Source organism: Amphiprion ocellaris, chromosome 4 (assembly GCF_022539595.1).
Source record: "Amphiprion ocellaris isolate individual 3 ecotype Okinawa chromosome 4, ASM2253959v1, whole genome shotgun sequence".
Taxonomy (NCBI): Eukaryota; Metazoa; Chordata; class Actinopteri; family Pomacentridae; genus Amphiprion; species Amphiprion ocellaris.
The window spans coordinates 15,521,810-15,540,580 of NC_072769.1; the positions used below are offsets into that span (position 1 = coordinate 15,521,810).

General features: G+C 38.3%; 1 protein-coding gene across 5 annotated transcripts in view; it reads left to right on the forward strand.

Annotated features, from left to right (window-relative positions):
• tbc1d1 (TBC1 (tre-2/USP6, BUB2, cdc16) domain family, member 1) overlaps nucleotides 1-18,771 on the forward strand; it is a 50,982-nt gene that overhangs the window by 4,480 nt on the left and 27,731 nt on the right. For 4 of the 5 annotated variants that reach the window (XM_035947657.2, XM_023269194.3, XM_023269196.3 and 1 more), the window contains exon 3: nucleotides 15,997-16,593. In XM_035947657.2, coding sequence (XP_035803550.2) covers nucleotides 15,997-16,593 — 597 coding nt within the window. Of the gene's footprint in view, nucleotides 1-1,482; nucleotides 2,811-15,996; nucleotides 16,594-18,771 lie in introns of those variants that run through there. The other variant, XM_035947659.2, reaches the window with a different exon arrangement.

Genomic DNA, 18,771 nt, shown 5'->3' on the forward strand with positions numbered 1-18,771 from the left:
GGTGTTTATGTCGGGGCTGGCCAACAACAAAATTTCAGTTTGAGAAAAAACTCAACCACAGACACACAAAATTACACACTGCATCTGTTATCACTGTCACTTTCAAGTGGGGGAGGTGACAGTAACTGCAGTTTGAGTTTTTATCATGATTTCTCGAGCAGAAAATGTTCAAATGTGGTTTATACAGGCTTAGATTCTTAACAAGAACTACAAGAGAGTGCAAGTATATTTTTCACAATTGGATTGCATCCTAACAGGCACATTATGGACTCTTGTGATATTAACTGCCCTTTTTCTCAAAAAAACACAAAGTTGTGCTTTAACTTGAAGATACAATAGCATTCAGCATGCAGATGACATAGATAGAATTTTTTTGCAAGAATTTAAAAAAGATTTAATCAATCAAGACACCTAAAAAACAAAGCTGCATTTTCTTTCTTTCTCTGACTGCTTCCCTGCTGTGCTTTAAGTTAAAAAAAAATTAAAAATCTGAATTTTACATGCAAATTGAGTGCGTACAGTTGGCCAAAAGAAGGTTGCACTGTTGCACTCAAACTATCTTTAAGAACTGCAACTTCAGACAACTTCTGTCTCGTTTGATCAGATAGAAAATCTCAAACCAGTGCAGGGGAGAAAGCATTTAACCGCTACTGAAGGATTTGTTCTTGTCACTGCACTTGTAATTCACACTGGTAGGTCAGGATGTGTTTATGCAAGTTATGCTATACTGATTTAACTGCTTGCTTGTAGGAAAACAATAATAGCTGACTCCTATGCGTCTACTGGCGAACAAGCTCACGCTCGAGCTACGGTTCCCAAAACTGTAAAAAAAAAAAAAAAAAAAAAAAAAAAATTGATTTGTTGTGATAAATCACATCTGCTGTGATTTGTCTTGTCTTGTAGCGTCTTACATTTTGTTTTTGTCAGTGTGTGTTTGTGAAGAGCGATGTGGACCATGACGTCTGTCAGTATTATTTACTTGTGGTCAAAAAAAACTTTATGGGAAAAAGTATCATCAGTTCTTAATTTAGGCACTGCAGAGATGAAGAGGAACTTCCTCTTCAGTGCCAGGGGGACAGAAACGCTCTCAGGAGGTTTTTAGGGTTTCCTCTTCAACTGGAGTGGTTTAAAAGAGCAACCACTGGGTGTCACCACAGAGGTGTGTGAAGTTCACAGTGTTTCAGGTTAAAAAGCTTTGTAGAGGTATTCATTTCATGGTATTGATTAAAGAATAGATACAGTATTAGGGTTTTTGAATGGTGTTCACTAATTCAGTGAAAGACACTGAAAGCACTTTTTTGCTTCTGAAGTAACGAAAACCCATCGTTCACAATCAATACCCTATAATTTTAATCCAAATTTAGAGTAATTACACCAGTTAGATTACAGTTTCAATTTGATTTGGTGCATGCATGATTAAGCTGCATATTGTATATATTGTTTTTGTGTGTGTGTGTGTGTGTGTGTGTGTGTGTGTGCGCGTGTGTGTGTGTGTGTGTGTGTGTGTATACACATATATAAACATACATTTTTTTTTTTAAGTGTAGTGAGCTTTTCAGTGAACAGAATTAATCAGGAGTATACTGGATCTTACACGCAATTAGAATGAAACCAGAACTTCTGAACTAAACAGGAATCCAGGCCGAGCTTTTTATCTTTATTAGAAATCAGTAAAAATGTATATATTAGGACCAATAACATAGTCCCCTTTCAACTACAGACTATTGTTTAGCCTGATTTCCAGGGTTAAACAAGAAAAAAATAATAAAAATCCTTGTGTTGCTATTGCTATTACTTGAGCAGGTTTTTCCATCACAGTACTTAATTAATAATGGTATGTTGTGACACATTTCACCTTAATTCATAAATTGCAGCTCCTGCGATCTGGATATTGCTCTTTTGCATATTGCAATTTTGACAATATTTGTTAAATTTTATTCTTATTTGAACTTCTTCGAACTTCTTTTTCAATTTTGCTTTTCATTGAGTAGGTACAAGCTATTCACCAGTCTTGTGTAAAGAAAAGGTAGTGTTTATTAAATGATCATTCACCAGATATGACCTGTAGTGTTCCAGTTATGCCATCTGAAGGTGTGGGGATGAGATCAGCTGTACAAAGTGTATTGAATTCTGCACTGTGGCCGTGGAGTTTGACACAAAATTGCATCAATGTTGACCAGCGGACCTTGACAATAAAACTTGTGGGTCATAAAGTCCACTCTTCATCCCAGATCTTGGTCAGTGGTAGAGCTCCCCAAGGACATTCACTCCTGCTTGATTGCCTGCAGTCAGGAAATACTGTTTATATTCAGTCATACCGACGAAGACAACAGACATCTGTGTCATGTAACGGCTGCATGAAAACCCACCCTCATGTCTACCGCCTAAAGTTTGACTGCTCTGGGACAGGAACTGTGTCCACCCTCGTAGCGTTAGAGGATTTAATGCGTCAAGTTTCCGGAACAAAGTCACAAGTTACCCGATTGGTCTTCAAAATAAAAGCATAAAATTGTAAAGCGTAAAGGGATAACCTAGGGCGTGTATGGGTTCGTTTTATTATGAAAGTGTTTACCCGGATGTGGCGGCAGTCTTGTGTCGGGGAACCTGACGGCTGACCGCAGGATCCTCCTCGGCTTCAGGGAGCAAAATCAACTTTCCAATGAGATGATATTGAAGCGCCCCACACTGCCGGGAACAGGTTACGGAGAAGTTACGGTTCCGTTCTTGTTTTTGTTAAGTTTATGGCGGATGGGATGAAAGCGAGACTTCAGCGACTCAACCTGTTCAACCTCAAGCCAGAACAGAAAGATGTAAGTGGAGTTTTAACGGCGGTGTTGTGAGTTTTCGTGCCATGCTAAGTGGTCTGTTAGCTAACCGTTCAGCACCAACATTAGCCAACCTGTTGTTAGCCAGGTTCAACAAGTTAGCTGTCCTCAGCGTTGGTTTGTCACACGACTCTAGTAACGTGTGTTTTTTGTTCATTAATGACGCAGAAGTAACTTTAACACACACACTTTGGTTTTAACATTAACTTATTCACCTACCTACTTGGTGTTTGTCTTTATTCCAAACATGCCAGTTTGATTTACAGTGTAAATAATAAGTGTCTACTGCTCCTCTTCCTTTTTACTACCAGCCGGTCCAGTAATGCTCATATATTTGAGTGGAAAATCATCGCTGAATGGTTGTTGCTGGTGAATTGGTTGTAAATTTTAAAGATCATTTAAGCTTCTACATTTAACATGAGTTTTATTTAAGTCTGTAAAGTGTAAAGTTAAACTGTATTTACGTTAGATAAAGATGAACACGTCTACTTTTCAAACTTCCTCTTAAGTTGGCAGATAAGATTTCATGTGAGCTATGGTAGTTCCATGCAAGACATTGAAATCTACTGATATGTATTTGACAGGTAATGGGATTTATTGTGGGTGGGATTTATTGTCAGTAGGATTTATTTTGTTCATTTGCTGCAAATTTGCCCTGGATTCATGTCAACATTTGTTGGTATTTTTGGTTTTGGACTTTTTGTTGGGCAACACATAACCTTGAACTCTTAAAATATGATGTACGTTTTTGACTTTTTCCTTCTGTTTTGTAATTATATAAGTATTTGATGAAATAATTCGTAGGTCAGACGATAATTAAAATAACCCTGTGCTTGCACCTGCACAGTGCATCATATTGGGCAGCATCGCTCCTTTTCCTGCTCGCTCACTGCATTGCTAAACGTACTTTTTAGTACCGTGCTTAATCACACCAATCATAAAACAGGAATTTTCCTCAACTGAATGGTGTCAGAGCTGCTGGTTCTAATTGTCAGACCCTTCGTAAAGCTGAGTACATTAAAATTGACTATGCTTAGCTGTGGCAAGCACAAGCCAAATGTAGGAGTATGTGTGTGAGTCATGGCGATATCACCTCCAGAGCCATTGTGCTTACACCAGGACTTCACTCCTGGAACAGGAGGCAAGTCATTTTATACGCTGTATTAGTCACTTAGTCTGTCAAGCTCTTTACTTCAGCACACTGTCTCTGTTATGGCTGGTTTCACATGAGCTTTGTCCTGAAGTGAGACTCAACATTTGAACTTTAGCATAGGGGACGGTGTTGCTTTTTACTCAGATTCTGTGATTTTGAATTGATATTCAATTATAATTGGTATCACTGTATTAGCTTCGATTTTAAGTTGCAATGACATTTATTCTGCCCATAGGAATGCAGACAAGTGTTATTAAGTTGGTTTAAATGACAAAATTCTCCACCAGAAGGCGGTCTTTAAAGAGGTACCACTTAACCTTCTCAGGTAAAACAACTGGCTCAACTTGGAAAGTACCGCAGGCAGCAGTTAGATTTTGACAAAAACATACTTTCAAAAATGACTGGAGTTAATGATTTCCCAAACTGTCCAAGGGAGACTTCATTAGTTGGATTGTGAATCCCCTTTTTCATTTTCAGTTTTACCCTCCTCTTGTTATTCCTCAGTCTTTAATGCTTTCCCGTCCCTCATTTTATGTGACTTCACTCCTCTCTTCATGTAACAAACTCCTTGCTCTGTAGTAAAAACAAGCCAGTAAACTGGAGGCACCTTCCTGTCTTTATATAACTGGCAGTCTGTCCCTTTTAGCTGTCAACCTGCTTTCTGCCTGTTTGTCCAGCAGTCTGTCTTTAACTTTGTTCATTCAGTGGCTGCTTGTCCCACCTGTCATGCTGTCAGTCTTAATGTTGCACCTAGCAGTTTCCACCCTACAGACTCTTTCAGCCTTCTGGGATGAAAACACTGAGAGTATCTGTGAGGCTTACTGACCTCATTTATTCTTAGTCAAGAGTCTGCTCTGACTCAGCACAGCATTTTGACAACAAGTCCCTACATTGTGTCCTGGTTATCACATCTGATTGAGTTCATCAGTACTTGTCTTTGTGCTGTGAAGTGGCTCTTGAGTCCAAAGGGACCCATGTCAATGTGTTGGACTCTTGGGGAGCTCTCCTTTGCCATTTTCTCTCTGTTAGTGATGCTTCTCATTTGCTGTGTGTCTATACTGCACTTTGAACTTCTCTGAGCTTTGGCTATGTTCCACGAGGCACAAGACTCACTCACATGACCATGGGAAGTGAAGAACACTTTTAGCTACCTCGTCATAGTTGTTGATTTCTTGGCTGGCAAGTGTGTCACTGGGTTTCCATTGAGACTTTTCTGTAAATTCCGGTGTTTTCTTCCTGGGCCAGTGTCAAATCAGGCTTTTCTAAATAAAATGCCTGTTTACGCTTGGCCTGATAGTTTGAAGCGTAGTGTATTTTGGTTAAAGTGGTATGTGAGTAGTTTTTCCCCTGGGTGTAGCTTTTGTCCCTCATATATTCAAATGTTACTTTTGAACATACAATTGATTGTTATTTCAATTCATAATATGTGGGTCAAGAACTTAATTTACCTAAATGTCATATGTGGGTCACGTTGCTGTCGTGGAGCCTCCTAGATAGTCTGGAGATCAGATAGTTAAAGAAAGTCTAGATAGACCAATTCCAGCTGGGAGAAGTACAACTTTGAAAACCCCTTCTGACTCAGAGCTGTTCTGTTAAATGTTACTTCTCTTTTGAGTTTCATCGTGATATACAGTCAAAGTTTGGCAATAGAAGACAGTTTACAAATTCATCTTCCGAAAGCGGAAATTTTCATTGAGCTCACCTAAAGTCTTGAGTTTTTTGGTGATAGATAGATAGATAGATAGATAGATAGATAGATAGATAGATAGATAGATAGATAGATAGATAGATAGATAGATAGATAGATAGATAGATAGATAGATAGATGCTTTACAGGAAATTACAGTGCCACAGCAGTTTCAGAACAGACATAACACCATAACATAATGAATGAATACTAAAACTTGATCTTGATTTTGAGTATGAATACAGACCATGAAAACGGGGCCTTCGATCGATCCTTCTGACTTTTTGGGTTTTAAGCAGGAGGTGTCAGAAAAGTTGTCCACTTGTTTTAGTTTTAGTTGAAGCAAGTGGACATCAGTTAAGTGTCCCTGAGTGGGGCAGGGAGTCGGCTGAGATACATAGAGTTGAGTTGAGGTCTTCTGACTGATGATTCAACTCCATGACTCTGAGGGAGGCCAGTCTTGGTCCAGCAGGCCACACAAATAACATTACATTACATTAATCTCAAAGTCTGCATTGCACATAGAATGAAGGGATTTTCAGTGTTGCGAGAGATGTCTTGTGTCCAGTGAATGAACATTTTAAATTTAAAAAAAAATGTGTATAATATATACAATAAATCAAATGTGTAAATTCATAGATTCTAGATTTTTCATTTAGGGAAGAAGGGTAGATATGATTTTAAGAGTTTCCTGAAAGGTAATTGAAGTTTTTTATGTAAATGAAAATGTTACAAATAAGAAAAGTATTTTTAATTTTCATCAGTTTTGTCATCACTTTGTCATCACAAGGAATTATACATTGAGTTAAATCAAGGGATGGCGGTGCTTTCATATTAACACTAATAATTCCATGTACTTAATTGTCCTAACAGTCTGTAATAATGTCAAATGAATTTGTAATTGCTTGAAACAGTATAAAAATCAACCACAAGCCAGCAAAGGAAAACTCTCAGCTACACGCTCTGTTTTTTGAAACAGTTTTATAATATTCCTTGAGAATTTAAGCAGTGTTTCTGCCCTGGTAAGTGACTGTGCTCTTTATACAATATCCTTACCTTTGACCTCGTTGCTCTTTGGCAAACACCAAAAAGTTTATTTTGCTATTTATTTCCCTGAACTGCAGCTTCTCTTTTACTGGTGGTACTTGTGTAACTTCCTTCTTTTTGAGGTCAGTACTACAGTAGTTCTATTTAACTCTGGGTTGGTGAAGGACACCAAGCTTTTTCAGCGTTGTTCCTCAGTGAGAGGCCAAGTCTGTGGGTCAGTGCCTGAGGCTGTGTCCAGCTGCCTTCCTGTCTGAGATCTGCCTCATTTAAACGTTCCACTGTAAGAGATACTATGTTCTGTGTGTCTAAAGCTAAGCCTGCCCCCTGACAAGCAAATCTTCTGTCAATTTCCCTTCATTCCTCTACCTCACAACTCCGTGTTAGATGTTTTAACCCGCTGCAAGTAGTCTACAAAAGGAACCATTGGAGAGGGGGTTAAGAACAGTGTACAATTTAATGTAAGAAATCCAAGAACAGATGGAAACTGTGTACATTTCCTTCGGGCTGCAGCAAATGATTATGTTATCAATGATTCATTGGTAGAGTCCACTGTAATAACTTCAAATTGCTTGTTTTATCCAGCAAATAGTTCAAATCCCAAATACATTTAAAACAGCAAAATATTATATTTCTCTTGTTGTTTTTGCTTGACATTATTAATCAGTTATCCAAACAAGTGCAAATGAATTTTTTTTTTTTACGGTATCAGAATATTGCAAATGTATAATTGAGCTAATTGTTTACTGTCACACTACTTAAGCTTCAGTATTGAAAAATTAAATAAAATATGATCATTAAAAAACATACCCAGCTGGATTCGATTTAACTAGTTATGTTTGATTCACTATTTCATATTTTGCATGCTGGATCACGTTTGTGGTTTGTAGTTTGCAGCTACAGACAGCCTTCAACTGCATCTGGGAAGGGATTGACTGTAAAAGAAAATAGAAAAGGGTGATAACATCATCATGGCGAGCAGTTAAGGAGCAGATATCAGCCAAAAAAAGAAGTGGGAGTGAAACTGGGTAGGTGGGCTAAAAATACAGTAAGAAGAGACTAGACCAACACGATAAAGAAAACAGATCATCCTCCTGTTTTTGGTGGCTGTTCACTATCTTTAATTACAGAAGCACACAAAGGGCAGTGAAGGAGGGAGAGGAGAGGCATTGGCAATGACTCGATGTATCTGTTGGTTTAAGTGTTTCAGAGTGTCAAACAGTGAGAGCAGAAGGAAGAGGAAGGGGTAAATGAAGGGGGGGAGTTTAAACAGAGAAAATCTGCTGTTAGCAGACAGATAGCAGACTCAGCCTTCATGTCGGGATGATTAAAAAGCAAGTAGACACTAGAAGCTATAGATGGTGAAAAACATGGTGTCTTGATGCTGATGCTGTTGTGAGAAACAAAGGCAGTGACTGAGTAAATGAAATTTTGCTTGATGAGATAGTCAGGAAGATGAGAGCTGCAGGGTATCCTCGAGTCTGTGGGTGAAACCCTTAAAAGAAAAGTTGTGTTGCTTTTGGAATTGGTCATTGCAGAATTTGTCTTTCTGGTTTCATCATTTATTTGAGTGATTTAAGTGCTTATCTCTTCAAGCATTCAAGAGGGTTGAGGGAGTTAAAAAATAAAAATAGCTGTGCAACGTAATGCAAAAATGGCTCATGTACATTTTATTGGTGATTTGACCAGGCCCAGTACTTGACTTAATTTGGATACGAACTATGGAAGAAATCACAGAGCTGTGCGAAAAGCTGCTATACACCCGCACCAAGGATGAATTGAGAAGGCCCTGAGTAAAACCAGTCTGTGTTCCTACCTACTTGTTGTTTTTCACTGCATGTAGATTGTTACTGTGGGTTTTGTTTTGGTTTCAAGTTTGTAAATACCTCTATTCATTAAGTTGCATTAACTTTCTCAGACAACAAATCCCTAGAAAATAAGCCGTACTTTCAGGAGTTAATTAAAACACTAAACCACAAAGATCAAAAGTATTTCTGTCCCTCATTGCTGGAGATTATGTGTAGCAGACAGAATTCATAAATGTTATGCTGTTGGCATGTCACCCAGGAATGTACTCGTTAACCCTCTGATTGCTGCAGTGTTGTTCACAGCCTTTAAAAGTCAAGTACAAGTACCTCAAAGCTTTCCACCCCGTGCTACAGTTTTAATGTCTTTTCACAAAAAAAAAGCCACCGTGTCAAAGCTACTTATTGCACTCAGGGACGTTAGCTGGCGTACTTATCCCGAGCAGCTTCCAGTTACAGAGCACAGCGCCATGTGAGAGGCAGGTATTGTTTTGATAAAAGAACAGCGAGCACACCTCATTCTGAGGCAAGACACAGCAGGACTTGGCTGGAGCTGTGTCTGTGAGACTGTAGATTTAGTAGCTGCTCAGGCATCTCACATTCATGACATCACTGATGTGGCTCAACCGCTGCTTCTGCTTAGCTCGTCCACTTCCTCCTTTTTGTTCCTGCGTCTGGTTGGTCTGGTACACTGCCAGTGTGGTGCAGCCAAAAGGGCCCACAACTGGAGAAGCTTGTATGTTGGCAGCCAGAGGAAATTGTAGGGTTTGTATGTTTTTCTTGTTGACGAGGATGCACCTTTGTCATATGTTGTCTTTGTTCTGGTGTTTTGAATCCCAAGCATTTTTGTAGGTTCATTTTTCACTGCAATATAAAATTTTTTTGTTAAGACGTACAACCATGGCGAGAAGTACAGAGAACCTAAGGGTGCCCTGTGCAGCATAACAAAGTTATAATGCCATAAATCATGAAAATGTGAAACAAAAAGCTGATTTTAATGAATTGTCATAATTTTTAGCGTAATTTTGATTGTTCCAGTTGAAACCAAAAGTAAGACATAATTAGATCTAGGACAATTAATTAATTTTCCTGTTTTTCCTGTTTTTTTCTATGATAAATGATGTATTTTGTTTTTTTTAATATATATATATATACACACACACACACACACACACACACACACACACACACACACAGACACACACACACAAAACAGAGCATGCCTTTGAAACCCTCTTTCATGTTTTACGATTCAGAACGTTCTATAAATAAACGCAAGCGAGTGCAACAAAATATCCCAGCAAGGCCCAAAAATGGTTTTTTTCATGCAGCAGTACCCACCGCTACAGCTCGACAACAATGCAAACTTCTTGCTTATTATTCTTTTTTTCAGGGTTCTTTTTTGTTTTAGTTCTTGTTCGATACTGGAGTTTAAGTTGTGAGTATTAACATAGGAGGAAGTTGTAATATTTAGTAACCTAGGAAATGCTGATGAATAAGTAAAGGCAGTTTTACCAGACAAGAAAACAAATTAAAAATACATGTTGGGTGGAAGAAACATTCAACTTTCTACTATCCTTTTTTCAAGAATAACCACTGGTCACTTGCTCAAAGCTACTAAAGCTGCAGAAACGGCATCCTGCCTCATTGCCTTAATGAGCTGTTTTGCTTGGATAAGAGTGTTATTTTCTCTGTTTATCAGTCTTGTACTTGACTACTGATGTTTTAACTGTTGCAAGCGAGCAGCAAAAGGGTACAAATCAGCAGAACATAGTGTTCCTGTTGTATAGCAGAAAGATCACAGATTAAATGTTGATGTAACAAAACACAAATAGGTCACTAGTGTTTCAATAATCTCAACTAAATCTTATCTACCCAACAGACCTGGCTGACATGTCTAATTAGGTATTTGCAAACCAAAGCAACTTGTGGCGCAGTAAGATGCCATGGGTGCATTTTTAGCAAGTTGCTAATGTTTTTATTTTGGTTGACAATGATTAATGAACAGTCTTCTTCTACAAACATACTGGATTTTACTTTTTTCAGCTGCTCCTGCTTTTGTTAATGTCGTCACTGTTTTTTACCACACAAACCAGTTGCAATCTTGAGCTGGGAGCGAGCCAAATTCATGGTGAAATATGCACATTTGCTGCTATTTTCCTTTCAGACTGGGTCAGTGTTGCAGATTAAAATACAGTTGCGGCTCATTTTAATGATTAGTTTCTGTTATGAAACCAAGTTAATAGTGACTTGGAATGACTCAAATGCACCCACAAGAGCCACAGACGTACTATTGAACAACAAATTGATGAACATGTTTCAGTAAGCCTTTTACGACTTTGTTGCTCAGAAGAAGTGGATGGACAGCAGAGTGTTGATGTATTCTGCAGAAGTGGTTTGAGAATTTTCTGCAGAATTGATCTTGCGCACAGAAGACTGTAATTTCTCATAGGATGACAATTACCAACCTCAAATTAGTCTGTCATCTAGATGTGATCTCCCGCTGTTTTGTGGGAGTTCCACAGCTGAAGGGTTTCTGAATCTGAACGAACCAAAGACTGCCATCAGCTTTTGGAAGTCATGGCACCTCTTTCCTTTTCCTTTTCCTTTTTCCTCTCCAGCCATGGCCATAGAACAGCTGAAGGCCAAGCTTTTCCAGGAAACTGTGTTGCTTGTGAGATCTTCTGGCTTCCCAGATTGGTGGTTTTGTCTGGAAAAGTACTTGTTTATAGCAGTAGTGTGAAGGCAGTTGAGGTAACTATATTGGATTTCCTCATCTGCCTGAAGTTCTCTTGAGAGTGCTGCTTGGACAGTATCTTGATGATTGTTCTATTCAGAGTTTATTTTGTCTAGCTAACTTTGTCATTCTTATGTGAGTTTAAATGTTTTCTTAATGAGTGGAACTAAAAGTAATTAATCACTGGCTTAGGTATATACTTATTATTAAGCTAGCTACTATCAACAAAACTGTTCAGTGTGAAAGAAAATGCTGTTTTACAGTAAACCTGACACCCACATGCTGGACCATCACAGGGTTTTTCAGACACCTTTCCAATTTCAGACACCTTTCCAAATAAATGTGAGGTGCCCCCCAAGGAGGTTGTTGCTAACACTGTGGGAAAATCCCCAAAAAGTAAAATAAAATAATATTCTAACCCATTTTGTTCTTCGGAATTCCATTTACTCAAACATCATACATCATTATGCTTACTTGTGTGTTGTCACCTGTTAAGGCCCATTCTAAAGCCGGAAAACTCACTCTGTTTTTAGAACATTTAAAAGTAGTGAAAGAGAGAGAGAGACAGTTCAGTGTTTATCATTGATAATCACTTCCCACAGCAGTTGAGTCCATGGACTGTACAGTAGTGCATGATTGCCTCTCATAGCATAGCAAATTTTTAAAAATGTATATTTTAAACATCAGTATTCACCCCCCAAAACCTCTTCACACGCTAGGAAACATGCTGCATCATGTTTCCTTGTTATCTGTTTTTTTTTTTTAAATAACTGTAAAATATTAGTACTCGTCATGAGCTGTAAACAAAACAGAAACCTTCCCCCACTTGCATCCAGGATACAGTGAAAATATGTTTTAAAAAAAAAAAAAAAAAAAAAAGTAAAAATGTTAATATATACATAAAATGTATCACTCTTCCATGTCACCTAGCAGACCTATGGACATTTTCACAAGAAAACAAAACAGTAATACTTTTGATATTTTGAGACCAGAACATTGTTGACATATAGTTGGAGGGCATTCACTGCTTAATTGGATGACATTAATTAATCAGAGAGGGTGTAATATAGCCCAGGATAGCTAAAATCCAAAGGTATACATTTACACTTGGAGTGCTAAACTTTGTAGTGAGAGTAATTATGCAAACACTGGAAAACACCGCTTATTTTTGAGACTGTCATCCCCCTTCTGAATGCAGTTTCTGTTTATCTGGAACATTTTCTTGGATGCTGTCTAGGTTTTTCTACCACATGCTCAACCATACCTCTAGTTGCTGTAGCTTACCCTGTTTCAGTCGCTATGATTACTTCCCTGTTCAGTACTGGCAAAAACAGTCATTGCTGGTTCACACAAAATGCATTGTTACTGGTGTGACAGTGACAGAATGCCACAGAAAGCAAAATAATCAAAAGTATAAAATACTGTGAAATAGAGAGAGATTTAATTGAAGGTGATAGACTTAATCAACATTGTGTAAACAAGTTTGATAAAAACTTGAATGTCTGGGCATTCATTTATATGTACCTTCCAGTACTTCAAGTTTAAAGGTCACTGAAGTTGAGCCTTTTGACCTTTTGTTGCCACTTCTGTTTCTTAAACATCACTGTGTCTCTTTTAGCCCCTTTTTAGGGACTCGTGTTTCTCCCTGTTACTTTTCCATCTTTAAAACTGGTGCATACAGCGTGTCAGACTGTTTTAATAGTCATGGAAATCTGTGTTAATCATGGAAAGAGTGGATACAGAAAAGGACTTTTGTGTAAGCAGGAAGCCGGAGTCACAGTTCATTTGTTTCAGACTGTCCTCTTTCAACCCTCAATGAGCACTTATTGACTGGCCAACCCAGGTTAAAAAGGATTGTAGCACATCTGCATCACAAAACAAAGAAGTAAGCTAATTTTTTGGGCTTTAGTAGCTGCAGCATTCACATGTTTACAGCAAAGCAACTCTAATAAACCCACTGTCTGCTCCTCGTCCAGCACCAGGCAGCAGACAGGTAAAGTTTGTGAGTAGCTTGGGAGCTTACAGGTAAAGTTTGTGAGTAGCTTGGGAGCTTAGGGAAGAGTTCAGCAAATACAGAGCCAGATACTTCCCTCAACAAACGATCTAGACACACTGAGGGGACCAGTGTTAGAGTGAATATTTAGCTTGCATTTCCCAGGTTGGCAGAAATTCAATTGGATAATTATAGCTCTCTATGACTGCTCCTTATACAAATATGCAACTGTTTACTAATATGCTGAGCACAATAACTTAATAAGGCAACAACATAAAACTGATGATGCTGGTTAAGCAAGAACAGAGACGAAATCAGTAGCAATTTTTAATTGAAACAAGATGTTTTCATGCCAGTTTTAGTGACATAAAAAATAAGTGTGTTCATGATTTCTCTGTGAGAGCTCAATGTATAATATATTTTAGAGCATTGAAGTCAATTATATTTAGCTTTTGTTTTCTGTACCGGCTGCATTTTGAGTCTCTGATACAGTATGTAAGTGATTATGTTAAAGACGTTTTACTCAAGCAAAAGTAAGGTTACTTATATAAAATGAAATTAAAATCAAAACTCATTACACATAGAGAGGGGATGCGGGGTAAACTCGTAATTTTTGTGGTGATAATAATGTAATATGATAGAACTATTAAAATAAAGAACACCAGTAGGCTGCCAAATAGAGTGCATTGAAATATAAATCTATATTCCAGTGGAGCATTCCAGGTGAGCTGCACAAAGGAATTTGCCCAAACAACAATAAATTCCCTCTATGTAAACAGCCATTTCACACCCTGCGTACAACTGATTAGACAAAGACACTGAAGCAAAAAGACAGCCTCCACAGTTTTTACACACAGTGTAGTGCACACACACAAAAAACACCAAGTTGCTAGGCAGCATGGTGGTTGTTGACGTTGTCCTCTGTTGAACGTCATTCTGAAAATCTTGGCTCCGTAAAGATCTCCACAATCTGCCTTAGATTCATCTTCTTTGTTTTTTCAGTCTCAGTGCAAAATGTAACCAGCCCAGTCAGCCTCTCTGTCTTACTGCGCTCCTCAAAGTTTTTACACTCTGAGCTGAAAGAACAATCTGCAGTCACAGCAGGGATTAGCAGCAAGGTGGTCTGTATCGCTCTGAACTTTATATACTTCAAAACATAGACTTTGGACCTGCAAAGACCACTGCAAGAATTTTAGCATTTAACCAGACCCGTCGTCTTGTCACGCAATATTGTGGGCGTGTTTGATTTGGGTCACTTAGCATGCAAGCCAATTGGTGCAGCAAATGAGTGATTAATTAAGGCAGATGCAACTTTTCTCAACTGGTACACTGCTAATTTTATAGCCATATAATGATGTCATCCTTAATTCAGTAGTGTTGTGTATTTTTTATACTGTACTGGTGTGTTACCTTCAGACTGCACCCTTGACAGTCAATATATTAAGCTTACAAGTAAGTACTACAAATGTACATGTGTGTGCCCCTGTTTGCTTGTCTAAGAGCATATAATGCCAAAATGATGAGTATCTGTAGATGAAGGAAAGGGTCAAGGCTCACAGATCTTCAAAGTGAACCAGGAATAGTTAGGTCCATCTGTCTCTCTCTCTCATACAGACACATAAACAAGCTGTTGTGTCCTCGCATGCAGAAAGCCAAAACACAACAAATGATCTGGTAAACATTCAGCTTTAAATAGAATTTACACTAAATCCAAGTAGACATTACTGAGGAAGAACGGGTAACCAAAGTTTATGGGGAAAGAGAGGAAAAAGGGAAAGGCGGGGTCAGGAGGAAAGGAAAAAGGGAATCAAATAAAGAGAAAAGAGAGTACAAAGCCTGCTTTGAGACGAAATGTCACGGTTTGACTTCTTTTCAGCACAAGAAGCGATCACAAGGGCTTCTCTATTCCAGGGAACCATAATACTTGACACCTTCTGGCAGGTTAGCTCATAGCAAGGTGTGGCACTGTGGTACGCAGATACATGGAAAAATAAAGGATAATTGTCCACAGGGAAAAGATTAATTTAATGTTATGGTAAATGAAAATGTAAACAAACCAATAATGTTAAAGTAATGATCATGTTCAAGGGTATCAGTAGTAGACCATACCAGTTATAACAATCTGAAGTCGAAGCCTTCAAAATATATAAAACGTGTTTTGTGTAACTGGCAAAGATTTTTCAAATTATCTTATATTATACTGTTTATAGACAGACTTGAAACTTGGAAAATAATGTGCAATTTTACTTGAGCCAAAAAACCCACAACAGGCAAATTAAATTCAAAGTATTTATTTAATATGTAGATATCAAAGTAAAGCTTCGGATTTGCAACCTGCCAGAAGCTGAAGATGTAAATATTTAGACTTATGTAGGAGTTTCCTGTCAATTTGCCATGTTGTTTTACACACACAAACAGTAAAGCTGCTATATTAATGAGTTTGAGAAAGTTCCCCACACTGTTGTTTGGGAATGAAGACTGATTGGATGCCACACCTAGAGTTGTTTTACTTTTACTCTAGGTTTCATTGTTAATAGCTAGACAAAGCTAAAGCCAGTAATGTTTATTGAATTAAGTGTTTTCAAAGCTGTTTATCATTGCTTAGGCTCAAGTGGATGCACTTATATTTACCTGAGCACTTAGCGCTCACCTTTGTACAGTTAATGTAACTGTAGATTGGCCAGCTAAATGATTTGCAATTATAAAATGAGTCACTGCAGCAGTTCTTACCACTTTCTCACTATCTTTGCAGGTCCCTGAGATTATCAGCACGTTGAGGCAGGCTGGCAAAAGCTCAGCACGCAGCAATGACATCACCACCGTTTCCAGCAAGACTTCCACAGGTCCTAGAAGCAGCGATTCCTCTGAAACATGCTTTTCCTCCCTCTCCACCACGATGAGCTCAGTGGCACCCACTGCTGCTGTGTCTCCAACGGCCTTTGCAAAGAAATTTGAGGTACTGTTCTGTGGCCGTGTCAGCGTTGCTCACAAGAAAGCCCCACCTGCCCTAATTGATGAATGCATCGAGAAATTCAGCCAGCTCCATGGCTCAGGGACTACTGATAAAGGAGGAAGTAGTGGGGGATTGGTAGGCGGACTAAGGAGGGCATTAACCTTTCAGTCCAATGGAGTGGGAGGTGGTGCTGTTGGTAATGGTCCTACAGGGAGCCCCAGCACTGGAAAGCGTCCTGTTCTGTTCAAGCGAGATCCCAGCTTCCCCTGCCTGCAGGCCCTGGATGAGAATGGTCTTTCACCAGAGATTTCTAACACCAACACTACTGATCCACTCGCCGGATCCGCTGAGGTACAGCCGACCAGCCTGCAGGAGAACAGGACCATGCTGTTTACGGTAATTTTTCTAAGGTGGCACACACAAAACTAAACATATATCATAATGATATGGCTGATATACCAGTATATATTCATTTTCCATTAATGTCATATGCAGATTTTTAAATTATGCTCTAACAAAATCATAGAGAGTCATAGAGCTGGGTGATAACTGGAGACATCAATATTTTTATATGAGTTGCTTACTGGGATTTTGATATTTGCAACTTAAATGCAGCAACCCTTTCACCTTGTGTCATTTGTGCAAACTTAACCACTACACCGTTGCTGTGGATAGACCAAACAAACATTAGATGCAGGCCAGCTAGCAACAGATTCACTGACCAAATCAGCATCTCACTGAATTGAAAGGTCTCTCAGAAAACTTTCTTTGCCCTCCAATCTTTGTCTTTACTGTTTTGTCCTCATCTCTGCACATTATTTGTGAAATATATTATAGCAGTGGGATACATTTTTTGATCAAAGCTTTTGTTTATACATTTTTAACTTAATTTGGACAAGTCTTTGCATTAATTTGCACCATTCTGGAAAAATTTGTCTCTATTGAAGTCTTATTTTTACTTTTGCTGACTTCATATGTGATTGCCTCTTAAGTTTACTTCACATTTTTTCTGCCTACAGTAAAAGCTTTTAGACAGAATATCTCTGCTAGTGGTGCAGCAGTCTTTTTGTATGCATACCATGTCAGGACAGGCTTGGTCTAAATTTAAGTTTAACTGTGTAGATGGGAGCATTATTCTCGTTGAGATATCTCAAATCTTACAATGAAAACAATTGAACATTTCTGGCATCCTAAATAGATTCAGATACCACACTAAAGTTGTCCACTTTAAGTTCAGATTATGCCAACATCACCTTTATACTTTTCATTTGTCACAGACTCAGATGTTGGCATTGTTCAAGGATGAACTAGAATTCCTTTAATCTACAGCAAAATTCTAAATTACTTTTTAGATAAACAAACTGATGCATGTTCCTGCCGCTCTCACTTCAATGGTTCCTTTAGGCATCTCTGTTGAGAATGCAAAAGAAATTTGTAGAGGAGTGAAGCGAAGTTTCAGAGTCCCTGAATAACAGTTCTCCATACACATTTGCTCATGAAGGACAAAGAGAGACAGAGAGAGAACAAAAACAGACAAAAATATAACTCAGCAAGAGCAAAATGCTGACTGCTGCCTAAAATGAGCCTAGTCACGCTCTTGTAATTGACCTCTACTTGACCTCAGGGATCTCCTGCCAACAGGAATTTTCCTGTTTATACTCCAGACAGGAAATAGTCATCATTGGCACAGGAATCACCAGTGTCTGTTACTGCCCCCCTCAGCAGATACAGACATATTATTGACACTAATGATACATCCTGCTGCTCGAATTACCTCATCCTAGTGACATCATCACCTTTTTTCCCTCGGTTTTCAAGACAGAGATGAAATGCCTCTTTTCTTCTGGAAAGATTTGAATTATGTGATTAATACTTGATAGAGAAGGAGAATAAAGGAGAACAGCTGTGCTCACAGAGCTTGAAGACTTAGATGTAATACTATACCCCTGATTAATGGAGATGAGCTCGCTTTCTTATAATGAACCCGAGTTCCTTCTTTTGGTTTTGGAATTATTCTGACTCATGTTCTAATGATAGTGTGAATTGGGATATCCCCTGAAGCGGAACTGTCCGAAAATTAATTGGTGCTTCTTGAGAAAAGAAGAAATGAAACTGTCTCATCTGACGGATTCGAAAAGAACTGAAAAGATTATCTTTGGGCTTTTTTTCGTATCATGTAATCACCAATCAAGCCTTGTATACAGTGTTAACATATCTGCGTATGAGACACATTGCCACAGAACTTATTATATTTAGCATGGTTTTTGAGATTCTTTGTGAGATTATAACAGATTATTAAATAACCATCATTATTTAGCTATTTTGATAGCTCTCCACCTTCTAAAATTTGAATATTTACTGTTTGTTTTTTACTTCAGATTGTGGACAAAACAAGATATCTATGAAGGTCATCTTGGGCTTTAGGAAACACTGAACAAGATTTTTCTTCATTTTTTGAAATTTAATCGACCAAACAAGAAAGTGATTATTTAAGAAAATAATCATCAATGAAAATAATTGTTAGTTGCAGCCATAATTCATAGTTGCAGTCACAGCCACACCGCAAACGTCACC